This window comes from Zingiber officinale, chromosome 6A (genome assembly GCF_018446385.1).
Source record: "Zingiber officinale cultivar Zhangliang chromosome 6A, Zo_v1.1, whole genome shotgun sequence".
In the NCBI taxonomy this organism is placed as follows: domain Eukaryota; kingdom Viridiplantae; phylum Streptophyta; class Magnoliopsida; order Zingiberales; family Zingiberaceae; genus Zingiber; species Zingiber officinale.
Genome location: NC_055997.1, coordinates 26,253,003 through 26,268,232, shown reverse-complemented (window position 1 = coordinate 26,268,232; position 15,230 = coordinate 26,253,003). Strand labels below are relative to the sequence as shown.

Sequence of the window (15,230 nt, the reverse complement as noted above, 5' to 3'; positions counted from 1 at the left end):
GCGGAGCAAATCCCCTTGCGGGGTTAGGGGTAGTACCCCTACCCACGATCTAACCATCGTGAGTTGCTTCTTTGCGATCTAATGGCACCCGACCCCGCTATCCCAAACAAACTTTCAAGTAGCCGAAGCCTACAAGTGCCGAGACACTTGTGCTTCGCTTCTACTGAAAAATTACTCATAAAAACTCTAAAACTCAATTTTACAGAAAATCACAGAAGGTATATTTTCATAAAAATACAAACGAACTCGTACAAGTCTTTGCACGTGGCTCTTATACCACTGTTGGGTTCTTCGCGTCGCGGAAACCCCGAGTCACCCAAAGCCATGGATCTCGTGCAAAGATTCGGAAACAAAACTTTTCGAAAAACCTTTTTCTTGTACGAGTTTGTAAAAACTTTAGATCTACAATAAAGTTAAGATCATTACCCTTGATGCGCGCCCCACGCGAATCCCGCTCGTCCAAATGGTGCCGGATCTCAAGACCGTCAAGCGTACGGTCCTCTAGAAGTATCCACACGAACACACTAGATGGAGGTGACCAAAAAACCAAGGTGTGCTAGCACCTATGTGGTTCGGCCAAGGAAGGAGGAGAGGGAGAGAGCAAGAAGAACTCTCTAGGAGGAAGAAGAAGGAATGAATGATGGAATGAATTTTCAAAATGAAAATTCTTCTCCACATTCAAGTGGCCGGCCACCTTCAAGGAGGTGTAACCCCCACATTAATTCCAATTAATGTGGAAACCATTAAGAGTTGTAACCCCCATGATGTGGCACTCTAGGATGATGTGGATCAACACTATTGGTCCACATCTTGCCACCTCACTAAATGACATGGCAACAAGTGTAACCTCCTCATTTAATGTGGGTCGGCCACATTAAATTCTATAGAGGCTTGTAACCTCCATGAGGTGACACACATTGATGATGTGGAGCAATCCTATTGGTCCACATCTTGCCAACTCACTAGTGATGTGGCAAAAAGTCAAGTCAAACATGACTTTTTCTCTTCCTCTCAAATCAAGTCAAACTTGATCACATCTCTCTCATGGTTGATCTAATCCAACCATATGATTCAAGCCAACTTAATATAATGAATCTAATTCATTAAATTAAGTTGATTTAATGAGTCATAATCTAAATTAGACTCATTGAACACATGAATCAACTTGAGTCAAACTCAAGTTAGCCCAATTAGGATTACTCTTAATCCAATTTGATTCATCAAATGAATCTAATCCTCTTAGTTCATCATATGAACCAAATCTCCATCTAATTATCCTTAGTGTGTGACCCTATAGGTTCTTGTAACGTTGGCAATGCCCTAAACCCATTTAGGAGCATAAGTAATGAGCGGTATCTAGCAACACATCATTACTACCCAAGTTACAAGAATGTCGAGATCCGACATCACCTTGTGACTACCAATTGTGACTCCTCACAAAATATGTGACATTGTCCTTCTATCCTAGACATCTAGATTGATCAATATGAGGCATAGACCGTGTCATCCTCTAATCAATCTAAATCTTGAACTCCAAGTAGACTCACTCGATCAAATGAGCTCAACATCTAATGTTGACTCATTTGGGCATGGCCATGCACTTCGTGGTCTAACTCTATCAAGAATATTGATGTTGCTCCCGTCATATGGGAGGGATAGATCCCATCTACATCACTCACATCCCTCTGCATAATTTGTTACATACCCAGTAATCGCCTTTATAGTCCACCCTGTTACGGGTGACGTTTGACGAAACCAAAGTACATAACTCCTTATGTAGGGATCCATGGTGACTTCAGGTCTAAGGACTAATAGTCATACTAATAGCCACATGAGAAAGTATATGACACTCATATAACGTTCCATGATACTTTCTCATGGCGGGTCATTCAGTATACATTCTCCAATGTATACCCATGTGTCAGCTTGATATCTCTATATCCATGACTTGTGAGATCAAGTCATCGAGCTGACCTACATGCTAGTCTTATTGCATTAACATTGTCCCTGAATGTTAATACTCGACTAGGAATGATTTAGAGTAGTGTTCCCTATATCATCTCACTATCGATTTAACTAATCGATTGATATAGGTATGAACTTTCTACTCAAGGACGCTATTATACTTAGTCTATTTGGCACTAATACAAATAAATATAATAACCAAACAAATGCCTTTATTAATATACAAGAATATGATACAATGAGTCCATACAATCATCAAATAATTGGCTCTAGGGCTCTAACTAACATAGCGGATCGAAGCTTGGGGCAAAAATCCTAGGGGGCGGTAACCCTAGGTGGAAATCCTGGTGTCGCGAACCAGTGGAAGTTTTGACGGGTCGTGGAGCGGGCATCCAACGTGAAGATTGGAAGACTCGAGCGTCGAGCAAAAGCTTAATCGATCTGGAGGACCGAACTGGCAAAAGGTAACTTCTCCTGAGTGGAGTAGGGGAGGACGCATTCCCCGCGGAGGGAAGAGTTGGCGTCGGTTCGACCTAGGGTTTCGGTCGGAAATTCAAAGTCAGAACCGGACAGTCCGGAGACTGTCAAAATATTTTATTATCATGTTTATTATGTGCTAACTTTGTTTTGCAGGATATATGGTTGTTTTGTGGACTAATATATTTTGCAGGGACAAAAGAGCACATTATGCCTCGGATGAACAATACCTGAGGCACCCTCATGGAGCTTGGAGGCGTCTCGGGTGCAAGGCAGAAGAAGCACACGCAGCAAGGCTGGAGGCGCCCTCGAAGGAGTTGGAGGCGTCTCAGACAAGCTTAAAGGCACCCTCAAGGAGAATGAAGGCGCCTTCAAGTAGATATGCTGCGACCACTTCTGATCTGATATGTGCGGCGAACTCGGCGTGGATGAGGGCGCCTTCAAGGAGGTTGAAGGCGGCCTCAACAAGCTTTATAAGAGGTCTCGACCAGCAGCTTTCAATCAACAATTCTGAAGTGATCTTTCACCTGTGTGCTGCTTAAGAAACATTCCGGCCAAGCTACGACAAGTCTCCGATGACCTGGAGCTGTAATTTTACGATTTCTTATTGTCGGTATAAAGTGCATTTATTTGTAGTCATTAATTGTACTATATTTGTAATATTATAGTGATTGCTCAAAATAATAAACACTCAACGAGCGTGAGCCTTGAAATAGGAGTCACCTTAAGCTCCAAACCAAATAAATATTTGGATCTTTTTGTGTGCATTATTTTCTTATTCCGCTGTTTTAATTGTATGTTTTTTGAATACAAATTATAAAAATCATGAACATTATTCATCTCTACTTTAACGCATCTCGATCAAACAATATGATCCTTCAATTATACAGGGATTCACTTTAAGAAAATCATTAGGATAATGAATCTAATTTTTTTTAAATTAAATAGAACACGTGGGACGGACTTCCGCCCCATCACTCACATCAATTAACGGCCCTAAAACGAAATGACCGGTACCACTCCGGCAACACATCAGCCATTCAAAATTCAAAAAGCTCGCCAGCTGTCTCTGTACGTGACACTTAACACTCATGTAGCGTCGTCAGGTGCCCCTTTCGTAGCGTTTAATGCTTAGAAATAACCACACGTTAAAAACCCACCCGTTTGCATCCTCACTCGTCTTATTCGTATTTATTTCTCACCACAATATTATTCCGTCGTGCAAACCTCGCGATTGGATCCACACACTGCCGTCCATATACAATCGGACGGCCATAATCACCCCTGCAACGCTTAGCTTTCCGGATAAGCTTCGGCGCGGCGCTGGAAGTTGGTAACGTCTTTCCCGTGACGATGGCCCCCGTATCTGAATTCCCGGAAGGCAGGGGAATATAATTGCCTGTACGACAGCTGTTCGATGACGTCAACTAGACAAAGCTCGTACGAAAACTCCAGCTACTCAAATCCACCTCCCCCGGCGGCCAAGGCTCGAGGGAAAAACAGCGTTTTCGATTCGTGGGTAGGGTGCGAGTCGTTGGAACGGGCGTACGCGTGCGACAAAAGGGTACGGGCAATAAAACTACTCACGCTTCAGCTTTGCCAGCTAGCAAGGCGTCAGAGACGAACAGCTGGACTCCACACGCGCCATCATGGCATTGGCAGTTCTTTAGACTCCGGCCTTTTGAGTGGGGACAGCGACGGGACGCAACCGGGAATTAACCCGTTTGACGGCCCCACCTGGAATTATCTATCTGCTTTCCAGCAACGGCTACTTCGGCCCGTGTGGCGTGCTCGTCGTGGCGCTAGGGAGGGTCCCGTCCGTCCTACGTGGCCCATGGCTTTCTCTTCAAGCCATTGGTAACTTGCTATAAAAGAAGGGATCCACTGCAGCAGACGCTCATTGCATCCGAGAAGCTTTCTTCAGTCGCCTCGTCTTATCGTCGTCTTCGATTCTCGTATCGGATCTATGGACGTACGCAATGGAAGCTTGGTTTGGTTAGTAATGGCAGTATGGGTCTCGGTGAGTGCGTTGCGAGCGCAAAGCTCCAAGTTTGATGAGCTCGTGCAGCCGAGCTGGGCCACCGACCATGTAATCCACGACGGCGAGCTTCTCAAGCTCAAGCTTGACAACTCTTCCGGTTGGGGCTCTAGTATTTTTTTTCTTCACTCCATTACTCTGTGTACTGATGCTGAAGCAAGCGGTGGTTATTCTTATTTGATTTGCATGGTCTCAGGCTCTGGATTCGCGTCCAAGAGTAAGTATCTCTTCGGCAAGGTCACCGCGGAGCTCAAGCTCGTGGAAGGGGACTCCGCCGGAACTGTCACCGCTTTCTATGTACTGACCCCTAGCTCAATTGCACGTAATTAATGCGAAGTTTATGAAAAGATTCGATTTTCATGGTGTTGTGGCTCGCAGATGTCATCGGAAGGGGCGAACCACCACGAGTTCGACTTCGAGTTCCTGGGGAACAGAACAGGGGAGCCGTACCTGGTGCAGACGAACCTCTACATCAATGGAGTCGGAAACCGAGAGCAGCGGATGGACCTGTGGTTCGATCCCACCACCGATTTCCATGCATATTCCATCCTCTGGAACCCGCAGCAGGTGGTGTTCCTCGTCGACGACACGCCCATCCGCGTGCTCTCCAACCGCGCGGCGTCGCGCAGCGGCATTGCGTTCCCCGGCGACCAACCGATGGGCGTCTACAGCTCCATATGGAACGCCGACGACTGGGCCACCGAAGGCGGCCGGGTGAAGACCGACTGGTCCCACGCGCCCTTCGTAGCCACATTCCGCAGCCTCCGCATCGACGGCTGCGAGTGGGCGCCCGGCGCGGAGGTTGCGGCGGAGCTGCGGCGGTGCAGCGCCAGCGAGCAGGGGAAGGAGGGGCGCTACTGGTGGAAGGAGAAGGAGATGGAGGTGCTCACGGTGCACCAGAGCCACCAACTAATCTGGGCGCGCGCCAACCACCTGGTCTACGACTACTGCAGCGATCCCGGCCGCTTCCCGTCGCAGCCACCGGAGTGCAATAAATAAATTAACCACTTTCAAATTTCATGTAACTACACATTCTCTCTCAGTCGCCTGCTCCGGCGAACCTCTGGTTCATCTTCCCTTCTGTTCGCCGCTTACTGTGCACTCGTTCTCTCTTCTAATGGATGCGTAAGAAAGTTTAGGGAATTGGGAAAGCTTGTCTGTTTGGACGTTGAGGCATTGGATTCTTTAGCAAACGCTCGTGAAAATGCACTGCATTTCACAGCATTGGTAAAGAAGACAGTCGTTAAAATATTTTTTTCTGCCTTAGAAGGATTAAAAGTAGTACAATTCACATGAAGAAGTATGTTGTGGCACAAAAAAAGCAGAAAGCTCTCGTCTTTATTCTTTGGGTATGAGAACAGAAAGCAACGCATCATCATTTACTAAATTTAGCATCTCATTTATTATTAGTCTGCTGTTTTCATTGATAATTGTAAAGCCAAAAAAGAATAAAGGTGTACTTCATTTTGTTTTTTCATATAAAATATCTTTAAAAGAAACATTTCAGTGAGATTTATTATCATCCACTGTCATTATGGGGAGATGTTTTGCATCTCCAATGAGTGCCAAAGACAATTAGGATCACACATCAAACGAGAGGCCAAAAGAAGCTTAAAGCTATTGGTGGACTCTTTGGCCACATCACTCACTCACGCTAACAAGTTTATATTTTGATTAGATTTACATGATAATAAAATATGAATTGAACAAAGAACATGATGGAAGGGAACCTTCACACTGATCATGAAACAGAGACAAAGACTCAAAGGAGGACACGCTTTGGATTCTTATCCTACTTCTTTACTGTATATCTGCAAAACTGCTGCTTGGTTATAGTTTATATTTTGTATGCATAGATGAATAAGATAATGAAGGCAGATAGAATATGTTTGCTTTGTTCCCAATGAAGGAGCATCGAGTTTTCGATCATCAGGAGACAAGATGGCAGCTAAACAAAGTTTAGATCTCTTTAATCTTTTCAAAATCAAGCAAATCTAAGCCTATTTACTCCAAACAATCTCTTCTTTCTTTCTTTCTTTCTTTCTAGAGTATCTTTAAATTGCAATCTCCATCCATTTGACCAGCCATCCCTTTCCCTCATGTCTCCAAATCCAACTGTCCTCATTAACACAAACCTCAAATCCCAATCACATTCCAATCATCACCCCCAAAACCCCATAATTTTCTCCATTTAACCAAATTCTAAAATCATTATTAATTAATTCACCCTCCTTCCTCTTCCTCCTCTATATAATCCTTCAACCTCTTCAGGGTTCCTCCAAGAATTTTTAGAGCTCGGATAAATTAAATGGCTCGCCGCTTCATCCTCCTCGCGGCCTTCCTCTGCTTCGTCGTCGCACTCGCCGCTGCTCGGCCGGCTCCGACGGAGACGCGGGAGTTGGCTGTGGAGTCGCACTTCGCCTCTGCACCGGCAAGCCAGTCATCGGCGCTGCAGCACCACCGGCGGGCGCCGGACAGGTCGATTGCCGGCGCCGAGGTGATACTTGGAGGCCTCGCCACTGCAATCTTTGGAGCCATTTTTGCGTACATCAGAGTCACAAGAAAACAGAGCAGCACTGAAGATAATTGCAAGGCGTGATTATATTTTAATGGCTGCTCGATCTTTCATCTTCTTTTGGTGCCTGTTCTTGATGAACTGATCGCAGACCTGAAATATATATATGTAATATGTCGATGTGTATAAATGGAATTGGATTTCCAAACAAAGACGGATGACTATAACTTAGTTTTTCCAGTGATATTGTTGAACTATATATCGATATTAATTATAGTTTACTGAGATCCTTTGTTTCCATCCAAATGTATATGCTTATATAATTTTTTTTAATAAACATTCTTTTATCAAATATATATATTACAAAAAATATATTTAATTTCCAGCAACTTCTATCCAATAATTGTGTTTTTTGATTTGACAATAAATAATCAGATTCTGCTCATAATATATTATAATCTACGACTACAAAAGAAGACAAGACTGCTGCTCCAGCTGGGTGTTGGGTCCCACGTAGTTAACATATGCATGCATGGCTGTATCCGTGCGGACGTGCATGTATCTATTCAATCTCGCCTGATGACCCAGTACAAACTTTGTGCAGCATCATTTATAATTATTTTAAAAGGATAAAAAGGAAGAAAAACATTTTAATATTTATTTATGAAATAAATGAAAGTTTAATATGTCGCATTCCTTATTTATTTCATATCCATTGATTTGAAGCCTCACTCACATCAGCCACAGTTTGCAACACCTGGATTTCATTTCTTTTCTCTGGTCCAATTCGTCCTTGACACTGGTAGAGCCATCGGTGTTTGCAGCCGTGCTTAATGAACGCTACTGTTCTGATGGTAAGAGATTTATTGGACAGAAATTTAACATGCGTTTCATATTTTTTATGTATATATAATATATATAGAGATGGTATACTAGACGACGATTTATGCGTGATACTAATCAACACGTATACGTAGGTTGTGTGCTCAATTTTATTATAATTTTTTTTTAAATTTTCTCATCCTTTCCATCTTTTATTCAAAATAATGGTGAAAGAAATTAGTCAAATTTAAATTTTCCTAGCTCTCTCTCTCATTCTTGCTCCTTTCTTCTTTACCGTCATCGATCGGACCTCGTACTCCTGTTGAAAAAGCAAAGTAAAGACGCTGCAAGTTAAACCCACGTTATAGTCGTTTGCTTGTTCATTAGCTGGCTGGTAGCTCCCCAAACTACTACCGAACACATAGCCGACGTCGATTTGTTTAGCATCCCTCTCCATTCTCGATCGTAAGTCTTTCCATTCCACTATCTATTGTAAAGCTCTGTATAATAATTTTTAGCCCTGATAGATCCTACAACGTGCAAGCCCTATTTGCTTTCTTACCAAGTTTTGCTTATGTAATTTGCATGGAATTTGTCAAACATCAATTCTCACATTTCATAACCAATGGTAATTCGTTTCATTTTAAGTTATAATTCCCGATCGTGATCCTAATATATATTAGAAGGAAGGAAGAATTTATGATATAACGTGCAAGGCCGACACCTGCTACAAACTCCTGTAGTCACTTGAACAGTTATCTGCTATACGTTGTAGCAGCTACTTCGATAGTTAACTGCTACACCTTATAACAGCTAACTATCCAAGTAGCTACTATACCTTGTAGCAGCTAACTGTCCAAGTAGCTACTACAATGTGTAGTAGCTACTTGGTAAGTCGTTTCATTTTAAGTTGTAATTCCCTCTCCTCTATTTTTATTGTATACCGTTTATATGTGATTATCTTTATTTGACGTCCCGGGTGTTAAAATGTTAATTAATTCCACAGCTAGCTACTAAAATATTGTAGTAGTTATTTGGAATGTTAGCAGCTATAACGTTGTAGCAGCTAATTCGAAGGTTAGCTGCTACAACGTTGCAACAACTATTTGAAATGATAGCTACTACAATGTTGTAGCAGCTAATTCAACAATTAGCTGTAACAACATTGTAGCAGTTACCTCCACAGTGTGGGTGCTATAATATTATATCAGCTACCTTGACACTTCAAATAACATTTTCTTACAATTATTTTGTTATAAAATTTGTAGGAAACTTGTCAAACATCATTTTCTACAAAGCATTTGATGGTAATTTCAAGATAGCTACTTAGATGATACTATCTAAGTAGGTAGTAGACATTTATATTTAGGGTTTCGGGTTCTATTTTTTCATGATTTAAGTTGTAACTGCTACTGTTGGTGCAGTTTGTACTAATTGTTTAACTCAGGTTTTGATGAATGACAAATAAGTTAAGTTAGGTATAATTGTGATCTAACCACTTTACCAAGTGTGCAGATAGGTCGACGGGATGATCAGATATCTGGTGAGAAGTCTAGATAAGTCGATAGGCTGATCGGATATCTGGCGGGAAGTCCAGATAGGTCGACGGGTCGACCGAATATCTGGCGAGAAATCCATATAGGTCGACGGGCTGACCGGATATCTTGTAGGAAGTCTAGATAGGTCGACGGGCTGGCCGGATATTTGGTAAACTGATAAGTAAAGGTAAGTCACTGGAGGAGAGTGACTAAATGAGGACGCATCCTAGTTGAGGGGACAGTAAGTGTCGGTCTAGGTTATATCTATTTCGGATCCCTAATTTGAGACCTTAACTAGTTTCTGGTCCTAGGAGGACAGGAACTAATTACTCCCAGGAACTGATTACTACTACTCAGTATTATTGTACTAACACTTGTCTTGCAGGTCATTACTTGGTTTATTGGACTAACGTTGTTTTGCAGAACAAAGGAGAAAATTTTCCTTCGGATGAATAGTGTCCGAAGGCGCCTTCAAGCAGCTGAAGGCGCCTTCATACTGTTCATCGAAGGCACCTTCCATGGCTATGGAAGGCGCCTTCCACAGGATGAAATTTGGACGAAGTCGCAGATAGAAGCTGTCACGCCCCGGAGGAGTCCCTGTCTGAAGAAATTTCGGCAGCATCTCCCCTGTACGGCGGACAATCTGAAACTTTCTACATATCCACATACCTCAGTCACATGCGGCTGGAATAATAGAAGAAATAAAATGCAATACACAGACATTCCACGCAGTTTATATAACAAGTAAACAGAAGAATAATACTCTGACTCGAAATCAACCCTACTCCACTACACTCGTAAAGCTCAAATCCGACAAACTCACCTCTTCTGTCGTCCAGGCAGGCATGGAGTAAAACATATCCAAACCACAGCAAAGTCCATCAACGAAAAGAATCCATACAAGATCCATAAGTAAAACAATCCAAAACATAACAAATTCAAAACATAGTCTAATAAAGAAGAAAACCCAAAAGATCACTAAGTCCTCGTGGTCTGCAAGGGACTAGCAACTGGAACTCTCTCCTGACAGCATCAACCTGGAAAATAACAACAATGGAGGCGGGGTGAGTCCAACAATCAGCAGGTACAACTGATATACAAAGTAGGGAAATAACACCTAGCACTAATCATGCGTACAATCTCCTGATATAAGAAAGATAAAAAAAATGCATCGGAAGTAACAGGAGAAAAACTGTACTAACCAGGACCTGGGTATAAGGACAAACAGTCCGAGTGATATGGAAATCCTGTATGCATGTCAAACATAGGTATCCAAACAATATGCAGCAAACACAAACACAAACAATAAATGCATCATGCATATGATGCCAATGATGCATCCTGGTCACCCCTGACGCCAGTCGATCATCTCACACCCAATAGTGAGGCCGAGTGGGTAGGGCTGTGACAACCATGCACTCTGTCGTCACTACTCCTGATGAGTGATCGAGTGGACGGGATGCTGTCGGAGTACACCTATCCTCCTACCCCAAATCATAAATGGGGGAGCGCAATGCTCTCATCTCCCGGTATACAATGACGGGGAGGAATCCCTGCCGGATAACACGTTGTGTCACACTACCCATGAGCGGACCAACGGTGCCTAACAGAGTCCCTACTACAACACACTCTGCCTGAATCGACCACTAACCCATGAGTGGTGGTGTGTGCAGATCCATGTAACTGGCGATGTGCTCAACAATAATGGAGCGAACTATCGCACAGCATGTAATCATGCAATTGGTGCATGACACTAATCACAAAATATCCAGACTTAATCCATATATATATAAAAGTGCATCATAGGTCAACGAATCAAATCAAATCAAAGGTACATAGAAGGTATAAAACCTAGGTCCTGGACATGGTGAAGCATGGGATATCACTACCCCTATAAGCATGTATCAACCGGTAAGGATTACATGAGATGCAAAACAAGCAATCAATCAATCATGTAACAAGTATCGAGTAGTGATTAACCGGAACAAATAAGAACATAATTAATGCAACTTGTTAAATTCACTACTATGTATATCAAATGACATAAGTCAAAAGTACCCGCCTCCGATAAAATGGTCCAAATCTGACTCCGAGATACTCGTCTCGCGTCAAAGTCCTGTATCCAATAGATATACTATTATTTAGCTAAATTCTTATAAATAGCTAAATAAACTCTTTAACCCTAAATTAGGGCAAACACCCTAATTCAAAAACACATAAACCTAATAACATGCACTTAAGTAATTATGTATGTACCAACTCCTACCTAAATCAACATGTATCATAATCATGTTCCTTACCTAGATTCACATGATCATCTAACCAAATCCTCCAATTCGGAACATGATCTACAACAAGTATTCAAATACATCTAATCCTTACCTCACAACTCTAAAGCTTCTGTCAACAGCACAACTGGAGATCGACTTGTCGCTGCTAACAACACAATAAATTGCTAACTCGTAGCCGTGTTTGTTGATCCACACCAGGACTGTGGCTGCCAGCACAAATTGATTGCTGTTGGAACAAAACAAACAAGCCAATTCAACAATTCATCAAGATCCTTGAACCTACAGAATTTCCAACCAAAACTAAACCTCACCGTGGATTTGACCAAGAGCAGAGACACTAAGGCAGCGATGTCGGCACTGTGCAGATGTGCGGCGGTCGTGAACACAGGGAGGAGAGTCGGCTCTCAGCGTTGTGCGGCGGTGGAGAGGCCGGGCACAGAGAAGAATCGGCGCGTTGCTGTGAACCCAAACATCTAGGGCACGCGAGTTCGCGGCTGGTGGCAGGAACTCAGGCTGCCGGCGGTGGAAGGGATTCAGCTAGGCCAGAAAGGAGGCCGGCGGTGTCTCGTTGGACCAGAGGAGGAGGAAGGAATCGGGAGGAAGAGGAGGGTTTCGGCTCGGGAAGGAGAAATGAAGAGGAAGATAGCCGGCGTTAGTGGGCAGAGATCAGACTCCCGGCGAAGCTAGGGCACAAGCGACGACACCCGGCGCTGGGAAATCGGTGCCGGCAGTGGCTCGGGTCGAGTGGAGACACCAACGATCGACGTTTGATTTCCCGGTGAAGATCTAGGGCTTGGGTTCGTCAGAGCGGAAGGAAACAAGCCTTCCTTGGCCGACTGCTTTTGTACACGGGGAGGAAACAACCGGCGTCGAGCGGTTAGGGCACAGCCGTCGGGTCCGAGGGGAAGGCGTCGGGGATGGCTCGGGCTCGCGGGAGGAAAAAAAAAGAAAACGGGAAAGAAAAAATATGGAAAAAGAAAAAGAATTAAATATATAAACTTTCCTCACTTAAATGGGGTAGCCTAAACAGCCTTTTCCGGACCCCATTTTTGTCCCCGTTAACTCATCCGTACGAACTCCGAAAAATTTCTGAAAAATTTCCAAAAATTCCAAAAAATTCCCTTATCAATATTTACCTATTTTCGGTATTTTACATTCTCCCCCACTAATAAAAATTTGGTCCCCATATTTCATTATCTACCATCAGCAAGTACCAACAACAGATATAAGTATAAATGCTGAACGGTAAATAAATCACATACCTCAAGTAAAAAGATGGGGATATCGAGCTCGGATAGTATCCTCGAGCTCCCAAGTAGCCTCCTTATCCGAATGATGCTACCATCCGACTTTAACCAGCCGAATAGTCTTGTTCCGCAACTGACGCTCCTTCCGGTCGAGAATCCATACCGGAATCTCCTCATAAGAAATGTCAGGCTGAACTAGAACTGGAATATCTGCCAGCACATGCGTCGGGTCGGGCACGTATCTCCGCAGCATAGATACGTGGAATACATCGTGAACGCCTGCCAGGGACAGTGGTAGTGCCAGTCAGTAAGCTACCGCTCTGATCCTCTCCAAGATCTTGAAAGGGCCAATGTACCGCGGAGCCAGCTTACCTCTGAGGCCAAATCTCTTCACCCCTTTCGTGGGTGAAACTCGCAGAAATACATGGTCGCCAACAGAGAACTCTAGTGGTCTACGTCTCCGATCATTATAACTCTTCTGGGGGTCCTGCGCCTCTGACATCCTCCGTCTGATAGTACGGACCAACTCTGCATCCTGCTGAACTCTATGAGGTCCCAACAACTGGGCCTCTCCAACCTCATCCCAGAGGACGGGTGTCCGACAAGGTCTACCATACAACGCCTCAAACGGTGCCATCTGGATAGCCGAAAGAAAGCTGTTGTTATAGGCAAACTCTACCAACGGCAGATGGTCCTCCCAACTGCCTCCGAAATCCATAACACATGACCTCAGCAGATCCTCTAAAGTCTGAATGGTCCGCTCTGACTGTCCATCTGTCTGTGGATGGAAAGCTGTACTAAAACGGAGTTGTGTGCCCAAGGCCTGCTGTAGACTCTGCTAGAAACGAGACGTGAACCGTGGATCTCTATCCGAAATGATACTCAACGGAACACCATGTAGCCTGATGATCTCCCGACAATACAGATCTACCAATCGATCCAGGGGATCAGTCCTCCGAATCGCTAAAAAGTACGCGGATTTGGTTAATCGATCAACGATTACCCAAATTTCATCATGGCCTCGTCGTATCCTCGGCAACCCTACCACAAAGTCCATGGTAATGTGATCCCACTTCCACTTAGGAATAGGAATCCGCTGAAGTAATCCTGCAGGTCTCTGGTGCTCAGCCTTCACCTGCTGACAAACAAGACATCTAGCTACGAAACCCGCGATGTCTTTCTTCATGCCGTTCCACCAATAGGAACGCCTCAAGTCTCGATACATACAGGTCCCGCCTGGATGGATCGCAAATCGAGAGCGGTGTGCCTCCTGGAGTAGCTCCTGTAAGACCGGATGAGACTGAGGTACGCATAATCTGCCTCGGAAGTATATAACACCCTCCTCGTCTCGTACAAACTCAGTCTGCTGCTCAGAAGCTATATGACTGCTAATGAACTACAAATGCTGATCACCAGCCTGGGCCTCACGGATCCTCGTCCTGATCGACGACTGAGCAACCATGGTAACCAGAATACCCTGCTCTGTCGGTCCCTGCTCCTCAAGATCTAACTCAGAGAAACCCTGAACCAAGTCTGTAACTGAAACTTGGTGGCAAGCCAAAGTCCCTCTGGACTTCCTGCTGAGTGCATCGGCAACCACATTAGCTTTCCCCGGGTGGTATCTAATGGTACAATCGTAGTCCTTCAGGAACTCCATCCATCTCCTCTGTCAGAGATTAAACTCCTTCTGAGTGAAAATATATTTGAGACTCTTATGATCAGTGAGAATCTCAAATGTGATACCATATAAATGATGACGCCAAAGCTTCAGAGCAAAGATGATGGCAGCTAACTCCAAGTCATGAACTGGGTAGTTCTTCTCATTCTCCTTCAGCTGACGGGAAGCATAAGAGACTACTCTGCCGTGTTGCATCAGAATAGCGCCCAAACCCTGAAGAGACGCGTCGGTGTAGAGTACAAATCCGTCCTCTCTAGAAGGCAAAACCAAAACTGGAGCCGACACTAATCTCCGCTTCAGCTCTTGAAAACTGGTCTCACAATCCTCTGTCCACGTAAACTTCACGCCCTTCCTGGTAAGGCGTGTCAGCGGCATAGCAATATGTGAGAAACCCTCGACAAAACGTCGGTAATATCCGGCCAATCCTAGAAAACTGCGGATCTCCTGAACTGACTTCGGCTGCTCCCTACTGGTGACAGCCTCGATCTTCTGAGGATCAACTGAAATACCTCTGCTAGAAACCACGTGTCCCAGAAAACCGACTGAGGATAACCAGAATGCACACTTGTTGAACTTCGTGTACAGCTGATGTCGTCTAAGAGTCTCCAAGACTATGCGAAGATGATGAGCATGCTCCTCCTCGGAATGCGAGCAGACCA

The 15,230-nt window shown here is 44.2% G+C and overlaps 2 protein-coding genes across 2 annotated transcripts; both read left to right on the top strand.

Annotated features, from left to right (window-relative positions):
• Positions 1-4,318: 4,318 nt before the first annotated feature.
• LOC121996173 (xyloglucan endotransglucosylase/hydrolase protein 9-like) lies at positions 4,319-5,623 on the top strand. The gene is made up of 3 exons (XM_042550025.1): positions 4,319-4,580; positions 4,677-4,777; positions 4,859-5,623. Exons 1-3 carry the CDS (start codon positions 4,409-4,411, stop codon positions 5,477-5,479), a joined length of 894 nt encoding a protein of 297 aa, XP_042405959.1. The 5' UTR covers positions 4,319-4,408; the 3' UTR covers positions 5,480-5,623.
• A 730-nt stretch (positions 5,624-6,353) lies between these two features.
• Positions 6,354-7,271, top strand: LOC121993819. Its single transcript, XM_042548121.1, has one exon. The coding sequence runs from the start codon at positions 6,789-6,791 to the stop codon at positions 7,077-7,079; it is 291 nt and encodes a 96-aa protein (XP_042404055.1). The 5' UTR covers positions 6,354-6,788; the 3' UTR covers positions 7,080-7,271.
• The last annotated feature ends 7,959 nt before the right edge of the window (positions 7,272-15,230 follow it).